At 35.6% G+C, this 13,642-nt stretch overlaps 1 protein-coding gene across 8 annotated transcripts; it reads left to right on the top strand.

The window, feature by feature from the left end:
- The first annotated feature begins 130 nt into the window (after positions 1-130).
- LOC128886882 (zinc finger protein 271-like) lies at positions 131-13,309 on the top strand. 8 transcript variants are annotated; one of them, XM_054142106.1, is made up of 12 exons: positions 131-542; positions 693-908; positions 1,942-2,047; positions 2,476-2,871; positions 3,349-3,860; positions 3,939-4,080; positions 4,167-4,499; positions 4,586-4,830; positions 4,918-5,183; positions 7,180-7,401; positions 8,812-9,197; positions 9,318-13,309. In XM_054142106.1, exons 3-12 carry the CDS (start codon positions 1,997-1,999, stop codon positions 9,789-9,791), a joined length of 3,027 nt encoding a protein of 1,008 aa, XP_053998081.1. In that variant the 5' UTR covers positions 131-542; positions 693-908; positions 1,942-1,996; the 3' UTR covers positions 9,792-13,309. The 8 variants fall into 8 exon arrangements, with proteins under 8 accessions (XP_053998081.1, XP_053998085.1, XP_053998086.1 ...); XM_054142110.1 differs by having other exon boundaries at positions 131-908; positions 2,476-2,583; positions 2,665-2,871; XM_054142111.1 differs by having other exon boundaries at positions 131-908; positions 8,812-8,895; positions 8,980-9,197.
- The last annotated feature ends 333 nt before the right edge of the window (positions 13,310-13,642 follow it).

Below are 13,642 nucleotides of genomic sequence, written 5' to 3'. Positions count from 1 at the left end.
CCGTTTCATTATCCAATTTGTATTATCTAAAAATTTGTATTGGAAATTAAGTCGGTGAGTATCATGACGATAAATAGACGACAATAAAAAATCAAAGATTCAAAGGAAAGCATTGCCCTGGATATAACATTGCAAATGTTAATACTGTTACAGGTAAATAAACATCGATCGATATAATAAGTGGTCTAATAAGAATGCTTTTGCTCTTTACCTGTACTCTCTTACGTATAATCGAACTGACATTGCTTAACAGTTTCAATTTTAAGAACGTGTCTTCACAGTTAAACGATTATATTTTTAAATTGGTGGGATTTGACACAGGAAGTGATGAAACGGCGCGCGCACCCGGATGTTGCGCGCGCACACCGAATGAAGTAACAAAGAGCACTTGACATATTTCATTTTGTTGTATTATAAATCGGGCAGTTTATTTCGTTGAGATTTCGTTTGGAGAACGTTTTTCGTCGTGACAAGTTTATTGTTAAGTGATTTCTACAGAGGAGGTGATCAGAAGGTGGTCGACTAAATGATACTGCTAGCGCGTAAGTTCCTGCGGGGTGGGCGAGGGACGCCATGACAGTCGTCGTATTTTCTGTTAACCGCGAGCACGTAGGCTCTTGCCAGCGTTTTCGTGAAATTCTTGCGCCGTTTAGCGTCTATCTGAGTAAAAATTGGCAATCCCGTTTCCTAAGCTTCGCGGAAATTGCTTCAAATATATTGTGGAGGCGGAGGGCGAGGGCGCGTGGCCATTATCAGGGATTTGCTTGTGGGTACCCGTGGCGAGGTGAGACGTCGAGAGGCGGCGAAAGGCGTCCCCCCCTGCATCGGGACGCGTGTCTCCCTGTGTACAAGACGGCCTAGGGCCGACGAAGCGAGATGCCAGAACCGCCGATGGCACCGTACACCACGTGAGTCCACCCTCCGAGCTCTGTTGATTATCGGTACGGCCCTCCCGTGCGATTTCCCTAAATCCCCTTGCCACCGAATCCCGTGAAACCTCCATTTTGTGACCTCTTGTCCTCGTTCTACGAGTCACGATAATTGACGCGTCATATGCCCAAGACACTAGAAGATGGTTCCCGTGAATCCTCTTGTAAGTGCGGGGGGATCTGCGGCAACTCCTGGCAAATATGGGAACACAGCTGCGTACTCGTGCGAACCGCTGGTACGCTACATTTTAGTGTTTCGCTGTTTCTCTTTATCACCTTCGTACGATTCTATCAGATGACTCACCTTTTCCCGCTCACTCGACAAAAAACTTAAATATTTGCGAGGTTAAAATAATTACTTTCTCACTTTTAACGATGCCTCGGTTATTCCTTTCGCGATATCAACCTACCATATCGACATTATATAATAATAAGTTCGTGTCTAACGAATTCTTTCGAATTCGTTGTATCGGAAGTACTGTTTCTTCTATTGATGTTAGACTAATTGATTTCGAGGTTAAATTGGAGAATTTCTTTTGCCAGTCAGTTCTGACGGTTCAAAGGGCAATGTATTCTATTAATCATACGCAATATTATTCTTCTTTTAAGCAACATACTGTTCTTGCTTATTATTAAGATTTTAAAAGAACGTTATTGCATTTTATAATGACTAACATGTATGTATTATCACTTTATGCATATGTATGTTAATCCCTAATGTATGATTTTAGGCTATTGTTCTCAAAAGCATGTTTATTGTACACGTATAAATAGTAAATAGAATTGTTAGGAAAAGTACATTTTACATCTAGAAATAAAAGTAAAATGTTCTTCAAAAGAATCAACAATTATGATTAAAATATTAAAAAGAATGATACATATGTTTTAATTGATTTTACATATATTGCATTATATTTGAACAAATATGCAATTTTAATTGTAACTATTGTACTTTATATACAAATATAAACTTTTATTCACTTGTACTAATCAAATTAATCTTGTTTTGCAGGGTGAGAAATGAAATATATCAGAAACATTTAGTTAGTATTCTTCAGTGAACAAAAATGAATACTGAGCAGCATGCATTGCCAGCGACTACGCAGGCACAACAAGAGGTAAGAATATTTTCAGTTGAAGCAGGCTATTCACCAAACCACAAATGCGCGAGTGATATATTAAATGAATTATATTTTTAAAGCTACTCTTTGTCATTTGTGCTTAATTTTGTGCATTATTCTAATATTTCACTTACTCGCATTTAGTGGTATAAAATAAAATTGTCCATTGATAATTATACTTAAAAATGATAAATTTTAGATATTCAAACAAGCATTTAAGTATATTTTATAAAGTTTACAAATGTGGTCAAAAGACTATCTTTGTTATTCCACTGACATACAAATCTGAATACCGATATTGCTACTGGTTGTACAAATTTATTGGAAGATTGAAAAGAAGCGCATTTGGTGATTGGAATTGAGCCTGATGCATGCTACTGCATGCCCTATCAATGTTGTACAAATGTTTGAATGTATATTGGTAGGATGTAAACGCGGGTCAAAGTGGTCGTCCTTCATACCCAGGTGGTTTGGCTACCTCAACTAGTCTTGGAAATGTAGGGAGTACCCCACATTCATCCGCGGACCTGCGTGTAGGTACAGCCGTAGCGTTAGCCTCCTCGGTAGCTAAATATTGGGTCCTGACCAATCTGTTTCCTGGACCGCTACCTCAGGTCTCAGTCTATCACCATTCCCACCACAACTCCTCACATAGGAGTAGTGGAGGTGGAGAGGCATCTTCCAAAGAGCCAGCCTCTTCATTGAACCAAGAAATGGCGTTGACCTCCAGTTCACACCATCAGTCAACACCTACACATCATCATCATCAACCTTCAGTTAGCAGTAGCAGTCATCATAGTTCTTTACAACCAAATCCACAGGTTTGTATACTTAGAGGTATGCAATATCTAGTTACCGAGTATAGCTTGTAGAGGATCCAGATTAGAATCTTCTTTTCAGGGATTGTGGTAACATACTATATTGTATGTAATTTAATATAAGTGTGAGTAGGTAGCAAAGTTATGTATTGTATTAAATATGTAAGAAGTACTTACAATTTCACGTTTATTATTTGAAATATGGCTTTTTATCGAAGTATGTTCTTTGTTTTAACTTCTATTTTTATTGCATATTACTGTTAGTTGCTATAATTAATATTAAATATGTAATGTAGATAGTATTATCAACACTATATTATTACTATTGTTATATTTGTAATCCAGTTTACACTAGTATGTTAGCTAGTAAACAATATATAATTCAAAATGACTCTTAACATCTTGAATTATTTTATTTCTTAAATTGCAACTCACTTTTTTGAAAAGAATTCAGTAATATTTTTTTCATATTTTATTTAGCAGATTCCAGTTTCTCTGCCAGGCCTTAATTTAGATGGACCACATTTACCCACCAGCGTCAGTCATTTACAGGCAGCACATGCACAAATGCAACAGCAAATGCAAGCACAACAGCAACAGCTGCACCAACAACAACAGCAGCCACAACAGCAACAACCCCAACAGCAGCAGCAACAATCTCACCATCAAATGCAAAATCATCAAAATCCTCAGAACAATGGACCAACTGCACATAATCAAAACGCACAGAGAGATGATAACAAGGTGAAAGACGAAGGTGGTAGTTGCACAACCGAACGTTGTAGCGACAATCAAGTTCACTGTCAAGTACAATGCGATCTTCAGTTACAAACATCTCAAGATCTGCAACAAAGTCTTATGCAGCAACAACAGCAACAACAACAACAAATTGGCGTAAATATAAGCGGAAATTCTTCAACCGAAGGTGGAAGTCAGAGCAATTCCGAAAAGCCAGAAAAGGAAAAGGAATTGCGTCAACTGAATATGACACAGTACGTTCACACGGTTTATTTCTAAATTTAGTATAACTAATTTTTATAACAAAAAATGATATTACAATTTCTGTGTAGATTCCAAGTGCCAGATCTAAAACCAGGAGGTCATATGATGGATGTAAGAACAGCTGACGGTTCAGTTGTAAAAATCAGCGCTGGTAATGAGCAAGATTTAGCAAAAACTCTTGGCGTTGAAATGGTGCAGAATATGTATAAGGTAAAAAACATAACGATATATTACACAGAATCTTACATAATGTAACGTACGCTGTTTAATTGAAAGATCCGAATTGTATTTTCCAGGTGAACGTTGAAGATATTAATCAGCTCTTAGCATATCACGAAGTATTTGGAAAGTTACAAAGTGAAATAGCAGCTGGTACAACCCTAGTTGGAAGTACTGTTCCTACTCAAACAGTTACCACTATACAAAATGGAACACCAATTGTACAACAAGTTCAATTAAATAAGTTCGATATTAAATCGAGTGATGGCGAGGCCACTCCAGGGCCAAGCGCGTCACCAGTATCAGTTGGAAGTCATGCGTGTGAAATTTGCGGAAAAATTTTTCAGTTTCGTTATCAACTTATTGTACATCGTCGATATCATACAGAAAGAAAACCTTTTACTTGTCAGGTACATAGTAAATTGTGGTTTTTCATTATTTTCCATTTTAATCAATTTTCATTTATTGTACATAAAATTGATTAAACTCTCTACAGGTGTGTGGCAAAGCATTTTTAAACGCAAACGATTTAACACGTCATGGTAAATGCCATTTGGGTGGTTCCATGTTTACGTGTACAGTGTGTTTTCATGTGTTTGCCAACGCGCCTTCGTTAGAGCGTCATATGAAACGACACGCTACCGATAAACCATACAATTGTACAGTATGTGGAAAAAGCTTTGCCAGGAAGGAACATTTGGATAATCATACTCGTTGTCACACGGGAGAAACACCCTACAGGTAAATCGAGTAGATCGATAAGAATTGAGTTTTGGTACCAGCGATAAGAATATCTATTTATATTCCTTTCTTTTTTTTTTATCATAGGTGCCAATACTGTTCAAAAACATTTACTAGAAAAGAACATATGGTAAATCATGTTCGTAAACACACGGGCGAAACACCGCATCGATGTGATATTTGCAAAAAGAGCTTTACTCGCAAAGAACACTTTATGAATCATGTTATGTGGCACACAGGAGAAACTCCTCATCATTGCCAAGCCTGTGGCAAGAAGTACACACGTAAAGAACATCTTGCAAACCATATGCGTTCTCATACCAATGATACACCATTTCGTTGTGAAATATGCGGTAAGTAATCCATTTTTTTCATTAACACGAAGTATTATGTTTGTATGTGACACGCTGTTTCTACATACAGCGTAATATGTCCGTAATATACCTCTTAAATATATTTTCTCATGAAATTATAAAAATAATAGCGGGACTATATAATTTCATCACAGTAATACTTTTTTAATGATCTCGGAGTATTTTTCATGGTATAATATATTCAGGTTATATTTAATCATTAAAATACATTTGATATAAGTATATAACACTATATTTAAAAAAAAAAGAAACGATTTGAAATTCCCATACATAACAAGTTCGAATAAGCATGTTGTATAACTAAATTTGCGACTTAGCTTGTCGTACTGCTTCAAAGAAGACATATAGTGTAAAGTATTAAACCTAAAAGTCCAAGTATTTGTTATGTTCTTACATCAAACTTTATTTTATGTGTTAGTCGTTAAAATTTTATTAATAGTAATTGCCAAAGTATTTATTTAACTGTATAATTGTTATAGAAATAGATTTTGGAATTTGACAACGCAACAAATGCATACAGAACATGCTATTTGGTCTGATCTAATCTGTAGTCACAACGAAAACGGCAACTTTTCATTTCAACAATGTATATAAAAAGGGCAATAGCAAATTCAATATTTGCTATCAAGTATCATATCTAAGATATATAACAATTTAAACAGTAAATTGTGGGACGATTCCAGAATATCACAGAATCCATATACCGAATATAGAAAACGAAAATTATTAATGAAATTAAGATTTTCGTTCATTGATGACTGTAACTTACTCTTAATTTCATTAGTAGAAGAAACTTTCTTTTTTACATACCCTTTAGTACTTCTTATCTCGTATCTCCTTATTATCGTATCTCCTTTGAACTAAATTTAATCATTTTCACGAAAATAAAACACCCTGCATTTATAATCAATATAAACATAAAAAGCAATTTTTCTAAAGAATACATACACATATTTGGATATGCGTATTCGTATAAGCATTTGTATTTCATTTTTCATAGATATAATCGCTTGGTCTATCAAATTTCTTTTTGTGAGAATTGTTTTGTACTCAATGTTTAAACGTGAATTTCTAAAAGAAAAGAAAACTAGTAAAATTAAATTTTATTATAGAATATTATATTGGCAATTCCAATGGAACTAAATTATTCCACTTTGGGGATGTTTAATTTTAATTTAAAGGATTTTGATGAATTTGAAATTTCAATCACGCAAAATAATCAAACTTAATATACGAATCGTATTTTGCATCGGGAAGTTAGTGCGAACGCGCTTTAAATACGCCGGCTTGCGGGTTCATGGAAGTGAAATAAAATTCGTGAGAATTGATCGCGCATCGTGACTACCTACCCCCTGTCGCAGGTCGCGCGCATTCCTTTACAAAAGCGCCTCTCTAACCTTAGAATTACCCCAGTGTCTTCCGCCGGCGTATGTTATTTCTTTCATTAGTTAGTGTTGCGACGAGACGTTTACCACCGTTTTAATACCCCATCGGGATACTACGTCTGCCCTTCACTACGAACTTTGATGGCATGACTTACTATTTCGTAAATATAAGCGGTTGGTACATATTGCTATACGTCTTATTTTCATGTAAACAGGATGTGGCTTCACTTTCGAAATTTACACGAATGGCCCACTCTTATTTCGATCGTGGCAATTTTAACTTTAAACAATGTATCGTAACTATCGTTAGGTGTTATCTCGAATCGAAAATACACGATTTTTAATGGAGATTGGTTACACATGCAGATTGAATTCAAATACGATGCGCTAGGCCACCTAAAAAAATTCATGTTGGTTAAAAAAAAAAGAGTGGGTAAAAGAATCATTTCGAATAAACCTCTATTTTTAATTAATCGTCTTGGAATCGTCCCATATATATGTAATTCATACGACAGTTGTATATTTACCATTTGTATTACGGTATAATCATATGTTCGTGTTTTTGGTTCTTTTTATCGCTGCGAACACAGGTAAGTCGTTTACGAGAAAGGAGCACTTCACGAACCACATAATGTGGCACACCGGTGAGACGCCGCACCGCTGTGATTTCTGCTCGAAGACATTCACGCGAAAGGAGCATCTTTTGAACCACGTTCGCCAGCACACGGGTGAGTCTCCACACCGATGCGGCTTCTGCTCCAAATCGTTCACCAGAAAGGAACACCTTGTTAACCACATCCGCCAACACACAGGTGAGAGCGGTTGGCAGATGTCCATTTCACGGACAATCGATTGTAATATTTGTCTCTAAGAGTAGTTATACATGGCTAGAAAATTATTTAGTTAAGGAACACGTTTTTTGGGGAAGGGGGGAGGCTGGAGTCCACCTCTCACGATGTCACGTAACACACACAAAATCGTTCGTGTTCGTCCAAGTAATCGATCACTTTCATGAAAAGTTGTGTCACGGTAATCGTTCGCGAGGATTATCGGTTACCAACGGATGTTTACCTCTGAGTTGCATACTTGCATGCGAAACATATGCAGTACTGTGCAAAAGTCTTAGGCTACCGTGTAAAGTTTCCATTACACTTCGATAAATCTATGTTAATAAAAGACATACTGTATATTTGTTATTGTTCTAGTAAACTATATGTACATATAATGGAATTGTAAAAAATTGTTTAAAAGATTTATAAGAGAATGAAACATTAACAGTTATGAGTTGGCTACCGGAATGTATCAATTTAAATATTATTGAACATGTCTGGGATTATTTGAACAGAACTCGAAGAAAAAGAGAGGGGAAAACATTCCAAGCGAAGTAATTAAAGTATTGTGTGAATATTGTTCAGGGAGAGTCGACGCAACGCCGAAGATAAAAGGAGTATTAAATATTAAAATCTCCTTTGAATTTATACTATTTCTTATCTAATTTCGGATTCGAGCAGGGAGTAAGTGGCCTAAGACTTTTGCGCAGTACTGTATATGCGTACATATGTGTATACGCGAGGAAGTTCATTTGTAATACATCGATATCGGGAATAATTCGTTTACGGTTCGTGTATAACATCTTACATTGTGTCTAACTAGCAATTAGTCATCTGATCACTGTCATCCCATTTCATTGAATCCCTAGAGACATTTACTGTTCTGCCTCATACACCGCTCTCATACATGCTTTTTTTATCAACTGATTTCAGTGTTCTTTCGCTATAAATATTCGCAATATGTTCACATTCCTCAGGCGTTTTAGCGAGCATCTTATCATTTTGAAGACTTGTATATAGTTCCATTTTCATTCTCATTTCATTTCGTAGGTGGCATACCGTAATGTTTAGTTTTACGTGAGGAGGATTATAATATGCTTTTTTTTTTTTTAATCATAATATGGCAAAATTCAAAATTGCATTTCGAATATCAAACATTTGGAATATCTTCAATATGCACTGTATTTACCGATGTTTCTCCTATGTAATGTACGAAGACGGTAATGTCGAACTAATTCCTTGTACCTCGCTCTGCATAATGACAACTAAATTAAAATGACTGGTTCGATAGATGCCTTATTTAAGCATTGCATTCGACAAAATTCGATTTGTGCTGTGTAACACGTTGTCTGAACGATAAATAAATATCGCAATTGGTTGTAAACTGTTCAGGGGAGACGCCCTTCCGCTGTCAGTACTGTCCAAAAGCATTTACGCGGAAGGATCACCTGGTGAACCACGTCAGGCAGCACACGGGTGAGTCACCGCACAAGTGCCAGTATTGCACCAAATCCTTCACGAGGAAGGAACATTTGACAAATCACGTGCGTCAACATACAGGCGAATCGCCACACCGATGCCACTTCTGCTCCAAGTCATTTACTCGTAAGGAGCATTTGACGAATCATGTCCGAATCCACACCGGCGAATCACCGCATAGGTGTGAATTCTGTCAGAGGACGTTCACCAGGAAAGAACACCTCAATAATCATCTCCGTCAACATACCGGAGATTCATCGCACTGTTGTAACGTGTGTTCGAAACCATTTACGAGAAAGGTACATAGATTGATGCTCAACATTTATTTATTTCGGTATTAGTACAATGGCGCGCGAAATATATAGCCATTGAATGAAAAGCAAGATTGACGATATTAAAAATTTCTTTTTCTGTTACAGGAACATCTCGTAAATCATATGCGATGTCATACTGGTGAACGTCCATTTGTGTGTACAGAATGTGGCAAAAGCTTCCCGTTAAAGGGTAACCTACTTTTCCACATGCGTTCGCATAATAAAGGAAGTAATGCTGAGAGGCCATTCCGTTGCGACCTTTGTCCTAAAGACTTCATGTGCAAAGGACACTTAGTGTCCCACAGGCGATCGCATTCAGATGAACGACCGCACAGCTGTCCAGATTGTGGAAAAACTTTCGTCGAGAAGGGCAATATGTTGAGACATTTAAGAAAACATGCAGCAGAAGGACCACCGACACAAGTCAGCACACCGTCAGCCATTCCTCAATCTGGCGTTCTGCCGATACCGGCAGCGGCAGTTTTGGTCGGGCATCCATTGGCGCCGCCCGCACCACCTGTAGTGCCGCAACACACGGTTGTTGTACCCACTCCACCAGGCGTATTGACCTCGTACTAAACCAAATGAAGAAAAGGGATGTTAAAGCATTTGATGAAAGAAAAGTGAGTGTATACATGATGAACGTTTGTATCGTTGATCATAAAAGTGCATCATTGGGTTTTTAAAGACTTATGGTTTCTACGACCATGAAAGTTGATAAAAGTGTTGTTATGCATCGCAGTAGTATCATTGTGAATGTTGTAACTACAGACGTTGTCTTCGTTTGAAACGTGTGCCGCAATATTCGCCTGTTGCTACGTGCAAAAAAAGTTACACGAACTTACATTGAACAATAACCGCTGCTATGATGGCAGTGTATTATCCAAAGTTTGAATTTCTTTGTTTCTTTTTGTATAATACCTTTAGTAGATCGTTTATGGAAGGAAGCATATTTAACGTTTTCACGTTTCACTTACTATGCAAACTCAGGACTATGCGATTCAGTGATGGGCACACGTAAATTTTGCTTTTAAACGAATTACAATTAGGCACTAATCGTGGTACCAATATGTCGTCGTATTAATTTTGTACAATAATTTCATGTAAAAAGAACAAAAAAAAAAAGAAAAAAAAATAATGTATCTGCCAGCGGGAAAAGGCAGAATTTGACGTAATGTAAACATGCGGCGCACCCCGGATGGTATGGTCGTTATTTGACGGACTTATCAAAATATTTGCTTGGAGTACAAGATCTATTTTAATTCAAATTGTATAATGAGTATGCAGCCCTCGATAGTAATTATTTGCAACCGACATGACACGGATTCACTTTTGTGTTAAAATACATTTTGTGCTATCACTTTCATAATATTAGGCGATCTCGTCAGATTCAAAGTGGTATTTCTAATTTCGTAATTGGATATATTCCAAAATATTTTTTTGAAAGATACTATATATGTGAGATCAGATCCTCCAGAGATAAGAAGCCTAGAAGACTAGAATATCGAAAAGTTAACGATGATGAGGTAATACAGAGCCCGGTCAGCAATCGCTACTCCTGCTAATCTTCTTGAATTCAAATACCATCGTTCATACCCTTTTCCTCTTAGGCTCCCACACGTGACTTTGCTATTTTTATACAGAGTGATTTTAAAATTGGACTAAGCTATAGTTATTTTCTAAACGAAGAACTCGGCAACTGTTCAAAAATTGTACCATATTAATTTGGGCATTTAATTACTCGTTTATTTCCATTTACCATTAGGTTCATTTTGGTTACAACACTTTTCTTCTTTATAGGGCACAATGTAAAAATCCATAGCGGCATTAAAAATATACGTGTATGTCCTAGAGAACAAAAGTATAAAAAAAAATAGTCTCTATTACTTGTTTGTGCCTTCGCTTAGAAAACAGCTACAGTCTTTAAAATCAATCTGTATACTGACTTTAAGGATACAGTGTTCCCCGCGTGTATGTAACTGAATCAGTATATAACGATCCTGTGAAAAATGCAGAGTGCCAAAACTTCAGACCAAATCTGGAGGATCGTTTCTAGGCGCTAGAGAAACAAACAGATTTGAAACAACAGTTAATAGATGCAAGAGTTTCATTAGTAATACAGAGTATAAAAATCACATTGTTTTATATTTCTTTTTAATTTAAACAAATTTTATTTTCTTTATTTTTTATGTCAATGTTATCCGAGAAAATTGATTAAATTAACAGAGACGACTCCTTTGTCCTTACATGGAGAAAAATGATATATAGGCAAGGAATACTGTAAACGGTAATTTTTCGTTGTATATATAGATTGGAAATCGTAAAAATGAAAATATGTTTTATTATTTTCCTAAAAAAATTTATGTAAATGTGACTGAGAAAGATACTATATATATTTAATAGCACATAATCTTTAGATTAATTAGATATTTACTTTTATTGTTTTATCTAATTGGCGTGCAGTTTAGTTTAACGTGAAAGATTTATGTTTTCCAAGTATACCAATTGAAGTTCCGCGTCGGCTGCCCGTTTTAGCTATAGTCATTGTTTTTCGTTTAATCATAATTATTATAATCGTGTGCAATATAACTATGCCGATTTCGCTTAGGAGACATCTGCAACAAATACCACTTTTACACGGAATCTTAAATATAAAAAAAAAAAACAAAGCCAAGCGATAGCAGATATTGTTTTGAATTTTTGATTTTTAAAGTTAACGTTAAATGGTTAACGATACTTGTCTATTGTCTACTTCAAAAGAAAAATGTTACGATTCTAGCGATCTTGTAAGGCCATGTATTTCGTATTTACATTTAAGGTAACAGTAAAATCGTAAGCTTGGTTTTGCGATGTCGTTATCGTGCTAAGTTACCTAAATATACTACCGTATTTAAATGAGCACTGGACACCAAAACGTACGTTCAATTCCTCAAAAAAAAAATTGCAACCGCGTCTCACTGGTTACCGCATTACCAAGCTTACGTTGGTTATGTATGATATTAATAACAATTAATGAATAGATATGAAAAAGATGATGAAAAACTTATTAACGCGGGTGCATACGTCAGATGGACTTTCGTGTACGATAATGTTCGTCGCTCCGTAGAAGTCTAGATTAATATATTACGACAAATATTACTAAGTATATTCAAACAATTAGATATCATGTACTATTTAAAATAATGAGGGAAAAAGCTAATTATACTGCAGGGTCACTGTATGAGTGACATAAATCTGTCACATACGGAACGTAAAATTTTCACTATATTCGTAAGAGAAAACCACGCGAAGAATGTGCAAAGATACATCTATAAAGGAGAAAACTATATATGTATAATATATATATTGCTCGCGCTTATATACATTATGTATATATACTGAACGCGATTTTGAAGAGAAAAGAAAATTGTGATGCCGTACTGGACACACTTGGAACAAATAATATTTCCAATGATACGTGTAAAGAATTCCTTTGCAATTTAATTGTGGCATCGCTCCTTGCAATTTGCTAAAAAAAAATCTAGCAAGGAATAAATAGAAATAATGTTTATATGAATTATTATTATTAATAATATACGTTACAAAAATAAAATTAAGAGTTGGTTCATGCTTTTAAGAGATTTAGTTTCATGCTTGTTTCAAGAAAAAAAAAATATGGCAAGCAAATATCAGATCCAGCTATTCTCTTTGAATCGAAGCGACTTAATACAATATACTAAATACACAGGCGAGTGGGATGATCGATACTGTTTATTTTTACATTAACATTCATACTTCTTCTTTTATGCAATTTTGCGATGCATCTTATGATAGGATCGCATGTTTCTGGTGTTCATGATATCTTGGAAACGCTTCGATTCAAAGCGAAGTATGGTGGTGAAGGAAAGCATTCAAAATATAATTTACTTTAGATAGAACAAAATATGTATAGAATTTTATTATGCACCATTGTAATATTATGTATCCCAGTTGTGACACAATATACACTGGTGTTATGTTAAATGTGAACACTATGTGTCCTGTCTTATATGTAATAATTTCCCATGTTTTAGTTTTATTATAAATAAAAATGTCTTCTCTATATAGTATAAAATAAAGTCCCTGGTGGGCGTCTGTCTGTTTGTTCGAGCTAATCTCCAGAACCACTCGACGAATTTTGATTGCGGTTTTCACTCGCGTTCCACGTCGAAACAACACTTTTTCGTGTCGAGGTCAAGAGAAAAAACGACTAATATTGTCTATAAGAAGATCCTTTAAGTACTTGGTTAAAAAAAAAACTCTTAAACTACTCAATAGTAAAGATTAAACTTCTAATGAACTTTAATTCAATTAAATAAAGAGAAATTCTTAAACAACTTTTAAACTAAAACAGTTTCTCGTGTGAATTCTCGGTATTTTCGTTGAAATCAATAGCCATCTAGCGGTGAATA

This window comes from Hylaeus anthracinus, unplaced genomic scaffold (assembly GCF_026225885.1).
Source record: "Hylaeus anthracinus isolate JK02 unplaced genomic scaffold, UHH_iyHylAnth1.0_haploid 11985, whole genome shotgun sequence".
Taxonomy (NCBI): Eukaryota; Metazoa; Arthropoda; class Insecta; order Hymenoptera; family Colletidae; genus Hylaeus; species Hylaeus anthracinus.
This window is presented reverse-complemented; position numbering and strand designations above follow the sequence as displayed.